We start from the raw sequence: 7,430 nt of genomic DNA on the forward strand, positions 1-7,430 counted from the left end.
AGAATATTATACGTATAGAAAGCGTCAATCCAGCACGTCATGGATATGACGAATTAGGAGCGGCAGACCGGTTCTGACTGGATGTGGCTGAGCTGGGTGTAACAACCTCGTCAGCGTAAAGGTCGGCGCGGCACTTTTCGATTCCGACACACTATTATAAACTGCTGGCACCGAGCCCGCTTATCCAACAGGATTCTCGATGTCCAGCTTTGGTCTAGTTTACTGCATAGAAAATCCTGCGTCCAATAAGCTGTCGCGTTGTGAACAGCCATCTGCAGGCGACTTAGCGTCCCGCTATGGCGGAACTCATTGTTGTGTCCATGTAAAAAAAAAATTCACGTGGCCTGTAGTGTGGTGAAACAGTAAGTGAATTCAGCCATCGTATTCTTTTTGCTACCGCATTCATGAAGGTAGTGCCTAGCTACCTCTGGTAAAGTAGCCTCTTACGCTTCAAACAACACTACTTCCAAGTACATTGGCGCATATGTTTAATTATTCTGTTAGGACGTGGTATAGTCGTGACTGCATTGTCGTTGAAACGCCCGCGTCTGCTTTAATGACATCAAGCTGCTCCAGTCTTCCTTCCGGATGATACAGTATGCAATGTGTGTGCTGTATTCAATTACGAGCAAACACTTCAGACGTCGAGCCAACCAGTCTAGCGCTATACCGACTTCCTCTCGAGTACCATCACTCTCGTTTGCGACACATTCGGTGATTGCTGTCTCTTATAGCTACTATAGGTTATCAGATGATAAAAAGGGACATTTAGGCTGCTTAAATTATATCTGCGCTATTTCTAGCGGAATAAGTGGTACAGCACTCCGTGCTAAGTGCAATCAAACACTGACAAGGACAGCATGGTGAACAAAATATGCAAAATATGCGTCGGAGTCATGACTAGAACCTAGGGACCTGAAACCCTGGGACACTGGGACCCTTAGATCCTGGGCTCTTGGGTTGGATCCTAGACCCTGGGACCCTGGGACCCTGAGACCCTGAGACCCTGGGACCCTGGGACCCTGGGACCCTGGGACCCTGGGACCCTGGGACCCTGGGACCCTGGGACCCTGGGACCCCGGGACTGTGGGTCTCTCGGACCCTGGGACACAGGGAGGCGCAATGCGACCACTCTGAAAGTCGACATCGAAAGATCGACGCTCAGCACCAACCCGCTTAATCTTTACTTTCATCTGGCCCTGCATATAGGTCCTTTTAGTGGAAATCTCTTAATACCTTATTGGGTACTGTTCACAGTAGGTCTGCTCACCTTCCCCAAAACCGCGAGGTCGGTCCCCGACTCAGTCGAGTTCCCCCTTTGGTGTCGTCGCAGGCAACATGCTGTCGTGGATGATCAGCCGCAAGCGGGAGCTGGACCTGCAGGAGCAGGCCATGCGGCGCGAGCAGGAGGCCAATGCACTCGAATACGAGATGAAGCGGCGCGCCCTGCAGCGGGACCTGCAGGACCGGCGACGCCTGGCCGCCACCAGGGGAACCGTGCTCTGCATCGTGGGCTGCGGCCTGGCGCTGGCCGCGCTGGGCGTCGCGCTCACCACCGTCGGGGTCCTGCTGCGGGGAGGGCCCTGGAAGGCTCCCTGCATCGTCGCCGGACCCACATGCATCGTCATGGGCTTCCTAGTGCTGCTGCTCTCGGTGGAGACCATCATCAAGTGCCGGCGCGCGCAGCGCTTCCAGCAGTCCGACTCCAAGGAGACGCTCCTGGAGAGGGCCCTGCACAAGGCCGCGGGAAAGGCGACCAAGGACACTAACGTGGACGACGCGACCACGCCCAGCAAGCGGAAGAACGCTGTCGCCACCGGCGGTGCGGGAACTTCAACGGCGAGCAATGCCACGAACTCCCTCCTCCTGGACCCTCAGAGACTTGTGGAGCCATTGCAAGTCGAAGAAAGTGCCGTGGATACTTAGCAGCGAAGGTGGTGGTGATGACTCACGCGTGTGGTTCATACCCTCTTCGAGAGAGTGGATACGAGTACGAAATCTGTGCTGACGTTTCTGAGGGATGGGTGCAAAGCGACGTTGTAAGCGGTAGTGCCGTGAACTCATCTTGAAGCTGAAGGTTCTGTACGTCCTGTGCCTTCTTATCCACCGGGTGAAGGCTTCCGCAGTCGCCAAAGAAGCAGAGTGCATCGTATGGTTCGCCGATGCTTGTCCTTGTGGATCGTGGGCGTTGTGGCTTGTGCGCGCACATCTTAACGCAGAGTGTAAATAGAATGCAGCTGAATGAAAGGGTTGACGGAGATGCAGCGTTGGTGATAGATCCAGAGGACGTCCTGCCCACTCCTCACTGACCTAGACTTCCCTATGTCTCGATGGAAGAAGACAACGCCAGATGTGGATATATACAGTGAATGAAGACTGTTACTCCGGTTTATGGAGCACTGATTACAGTCCTCTCCCTATATGGAAGCTCCGTATGTGTACGAACGGTATACACTTCCAGGAGAACGATGTTTATGTGTATCGTTGTCCGCTACGATTAATTCTTCGTATTCTGAGCCCTCCATGTCGCAAGAACTTGAACAGGGAGGGCAGACTAAGTGCGCCAGTTAAATCGAGCGGGTCACAGAGCTGTTGCGTCTTGATACTACCATGAGGTGTCGAACTTTATGAACACCTGAATGCATTCTGCACAGTTACGAATTTCTAGCGAAAAGGGATGTGAAAGTTTAATGAAGTGATACTGATAAGCGCTTAATGCTGCTAGATAATGACAAGGCGCTATAACGTGAAACATACCATAAAGTCAATCAACCAATGAGGTGTGTGCTTGGACACAGGAGCGGCCTGTGCACGTTGCAGACGGCACACGCCCTAGTCAAGACAGGAGGATTCCTTGCATGCGTTCGTGCAAGGTTCGGGTCTTAAGACGGGGCTGTGCGTATATGGCGAGATTGAAACTTGACAAGTGAATTCCCTCGCCCCGGCCAGGGTAGGAGGGTTAATCGCACTGGTTATTGACGGAATGCGCGCAGTTGAGATCATTCCGCTTTCCCCCAACCACGTGAACCCTATGACACCGATGATATAGCACAGACCGTACAAATCCAGCATGTATCATACGTCAAAGTGTGGCGTCAGCTGCAGCATCATACTGGTATATTTTTAACGCAGTTATTGCAAGCCCTATTCCTGCATGCTTACGACTGATTTTCAGCGTCATCGGCAAGCACACACCGAGATTAACTTACGTTTCGCTAAAAACAGAGGAAACTCCGATGCAATGTTGTAGAGGTTATAGAGCCTCGAGTTGGTTGAAACGTTTTGTAGGCACCATATAGATGTCTACGTGACTTTTTTTTTTTCAATGAGTTTAAGATTTAAAACGAACAAAAGCACAGATAAAACCTTAGGCAAAACGTGGCTGTGCTTTTGTTTTCGCTGGGGATAACACAGGAGAAACTGTATGGCTAAGTCTCTAAGCCAGGCTAGAGAAACGACGTAATTGGATGCAGCAGGACAGTACCGAACTTAATCTATTGTTAAGTGAATTCATGGCAACATAATCGTCAGTCATGTGTACGCGCAATTCAAAGGTCACCGGCAAGGAAAAAAAAAGCCTGCGTGACCACAGAAGATGGTAGCGCCATGCGTTGTTTTGAGCTGAACATCACTAGCAACCGAGGCGCATCACTGCAACGACAAGAAAGCGCTTACCCCAGCCATATCATCACATTGTGGACGCTTGTGAATCACCGAATCGTGACCACCACCCTGAATGAACGCTTTGTGACAGCGACATCTCCAGTTTGGGCACGTCACCGAGCATCGTCCTTGCATTGCCCGTATTCGCCGAAAACTACCTCTAACTGGAAACAACCAAGATCCGTTGCAATCCCATGCAGACTGTGAGGTGTTTGGGGTGGATACGGAGACACGGAATTGTGACTCGTTTGTGCGCGAGAGACACTTCCTCGTTCATTGGAAGCGCGTCATGGGATTACACCTGCATCCTCGAAGAAGTGTCCTTCGAGGAAGCGACGTGTGCGACCAATTTTCGATGCCCGTGAGTCGCCGCGCTGTATACCCTGGGATCAAAAAGAGCACTCTTGGTGAGCTGTAGAAGATAGCGACGTCGATGTGGCTTTGATAGTCGCTTTTTTGCCGTGTCTTTCTTGTCGCTGATGCTACTTTCTTGTATCTTGTTCCAGTGGGCATTACGGCCAGTCATTTGTGAACACGTTTCGTCGTTTTGTATATTTATTGTACAGCAGTCATGTCCGAAATGTGAGGTGGCGCAAACAGTTCGGCGAATCATTGCGAGTGATAGTAGTCCTAACGTACGCGGAGCAATCATGCACGTTGTTCAACTTTGACTAAATGTACAACGCCAGCTATTTTTCCACACTTTTGCAACGCAAGGCGGCAGCGAGAATTCTCACGACTGTGCGTACGCAGTTTCACGCCGTTATACACTGTGTCTAAAAAGTTACTCCCTCTATGAACTTTCCGGTGTCCTAAAAATGAGCTAGGTAATTTCAGTGGCTTAAACTTTACTCTTGAACGTTTCAGTGCTGTCTTAAATTTTACCTTAACCATGGCGCTAGAACTTTCTGTTGATTATGGCACTGAATGCTAGTCGTAGAGCGCCCGTGACTACGGGTCTAGTAGTTTCTAATGTGCCTTCTAAGGACCAAATCTTAAGTCTTTGCAAAGAACAGCGCAGGTAATGCGTCCAGAACAGCCTGCCATATTCATTTACCGGAGAAACTAATAAAAGCAAACATTTATGCCACTATACTCGCATAAGTCGTGTAAGTCAACTGCCGATAGCTCGCATTGGCATCTGCCGCAATTCTTCAACCATTAGTTTCGAACGGCGACTTGTCATAGTATTCTGGTTTGTCGGAGCGCAGTAACTAATTATAACGTTCCACAGTTGGTGCACTTACGTCATTAACTGCCACACTTTGTAACGAGCGCTGTCGTGCATATTCTCCCGTGTTACATTTTCTGGTAAGACTAATTTTGCTGACGCTAAAAACACATTATTTTTAGCTCTAGGACTGGTTATATGCGGAAGTGATCTTGAGGGTACCTGCTGAGTGGTCATTTGCACTAGTCAAGGTAAAACAGCGGTTATGGCGCCGAGGCAATCCGAGACTGATGCTAAAACCTGCGATATGATGTTTCGGCACATCAGTCAAGCTTAATCATTCGGTGGAAGGCAATTCTGTCATGGCATTAGTGTCAGATACCGCACATATGTACCAATGTATTAAGTATTCGAAATAGCGCAAAATATTTATTGTCAGGACCTTGCGTAACTATATGTCGCTTTTTTGCAGTAAATGCCTGTTCTCGTAACAGTGCCAGTGCAATGGAGTAGATGTACGAGAATATTCCTCAAAAACTGCACTTGCATTTCGAAACATGCCAATGGGCACTGAAGCTTCCTTGGATATCCTGTGGACGTTAAAACGTCCAGAGGATGTCCATGCAACGTCCAGTGGACGTCTAAGGAAGTTTTAAGGCAGGCGATTCTATTATGACATCAGTGCCAGATACCGCACACATGTACCGGCCTATTGAGCACTCTAAATAGCAAAAAATATTTCAATCTCTTGCGTAACTGTTTGCCACCTTTGGGAGTGAATGTATTTCGTGTTCTCGTGGCAGTCAGTGCCAGCACAACGGCGTAGATGTACGAGAATCTTAATCAAAAACTGCACACTTGCATTTCGAAACATATGTCCTTCAATGCAGCAGTACCTAACTCAACAAGGTTGTCAGGTGGCGTTCCACCGACTTTCAAACTTTCAAAAAAGAAGTAACAAAACTAAAAGATAGCCGTTTTCGTACGCACAACCAATACCGATCTGTCGTATTGCCTGCTTTCCGTGACAGGGTTTGCGTGCAGCTTGTGTTCCTTCCCTTACCGAAAGCCATCCGGATGGGCATCACATCTGAGTCTGCAAGGTCCGTCCCTTCGCTGTATCGTTTTTTTTTACTTTCCTTGTTCTTTTACATTCGTGATTTCCTGTCTGAGAGCAAGTGCACCACTGAAAACTTGTTGAGCAACATATGCGTGTCTGATATGGAAATACTTTTACAGTTGAACCGCTATGTCCCAACGGTGCACCAGAGTTCCATGGCCGAGTTGCTTTGCTGAATGGAATCAGTAAGAGCGCAACCGCATTAAGGCTGGCTTCTCTTATTTCTGCCACGAAAGTTCGTGTTCGAGCTGCGCTTTTTTGTAAACGAACTTGACCAGCCGGCACGCCACGGTGCGGTCGATTTTCTTCGTCGTTTTAAATGACATTATACTGTATAAAGCGGCTTGTAGCTTGCGTTGTTTATTTTATAAACAAGAACAAAACGCTCGCAACCGCAGCTTTTCTATCGCGAGTTGTTTCTCGGAGCTAAATAAACGTATTTCCCGTTGGCCGTGTTGTTTATCGTTTTCGTGTGTTTTTACTACTGCAGCGCCCTCTCGAGGTGACGAGTGGAGAGGGGTGCTCAGTGCATTCCAGAAGCATATACATTCTGGAAATTTCCTAGAGAAAGAAGAGGCACACTATCTATGTGATATTGTCAAAAAATGCTTCCTATCTGTTAGGGCGAAAGCCTTTAATGGCTCATACCGTCATCCGTTAGCGGAGGATGTCACACCTTTGGCAGCGTTTAACTCGCGTTAACTCGGGAACTAAAAGAGATAGAAGAAAACCAATGGTCGCTTCAGATAGAGGAAGAAAAAGTGAACACAAAAGCCAAGTTTTATGACTGTAGATTAGTTAGTTAATTAATCATAGGCAAAAATGTCCAAATTGCTTCGAAATAGCGCGGACGTCGATATAGCCACGGGAACGGTGTGACGTCACATCCACCGGAAGTCGCGACTGCATAGTGAAAATTGTCACAGAATGGTCGGAAAAACGACGTCAGATTTGTGTCAAATTAGACGGGAAAATGTGCAATTAAGCGTAATTAACACTTAATATCCCCGAAAGTAAAATTTGGGTATCGATATAGCCACGGGAACGGTGTGACGTCACATCCACCAGAAGTCGTCACGGCATAGTGTGCTCGGCTTTCGCCTCTGAACACTTTAGTGGCCAAAGTGTCCTCGCAATTTTTCAATTGTGGGCATGTTAATTTATTGAAAAAATTTTCCCTGCCTGGATAATGTTTTTGCAAGCAAATGCTTCGCGTTCGCATAGAGACATTAGCGAAGCACACGTAGAAGGTTTGCTTCGAGAAATGTATTCTTACAAGTGAATTCACGCTTTTGGACAACCCTAGCCGAATGCGATGACGCCATTCCTCTTGGAAGCATTTCTACAGTGGTAGAAAGACGGGGGCGCCTTTTTTTTTCTTGCCTACTAATCTAAGTACTCTGGTGTTTAATTGGTATGCATGAATGACATAAAAAGCAATAAAAAAACAGCAGGACAGAAAGAAGTACGAAAACA

At 48.0% G+C, this 7,430-nt stretch overlaps 1 protein-coding gene across 3 annotated transcripts in view; it reads left to right on the plus strand.

Annotated features, from left to right (window-relative positions):
• LOC149347545 (uncharacterized) overlaps nucleotides 1–6,405 on the plus strand; it is a 54,029-nt gene extending 47,624 nt beyond the window's left edge. For all 3 annotated transcript variants that reach the window (XM_089587192.1, XM_089587190.1, XM_089587191.1), the window contains exon 2: nucleotides 1,334–6,405. In XM_089587192.1, the coding sequence (XP_089443318.1) occupies nucleotides 1,339–1,926 (588 nt within the window). In that variant the 5' untranslated portion in view covers nucleotides 1,334–1,338 and the 3' untranslated portion in view covers nucleotides 1,927–6,405. The remainder of the gene's footprint in view (nucleotides 1–1,333) is intronic.
• The last annotated feature ends 1,025 nt before the right edge of the window (nucleotides 6,406–7,430 follow it).

The sequence above is a fragment of the Amblyomma mixtum genome, chromosome 4 (assembly GCF_055824585.1).
Source record: "Amblyomma mixtum isolate Tamu chromosome 4, ASM5582458v1, whole genome shotgun sequence".
Classification (NCBI taxonomy): domain Eukaryota; kingdom Metazoa; phylum Arthropoda; class Arachnida; order Ixodida; family Ixodidae; genus Amblyomma; species Amblyomma mixtum.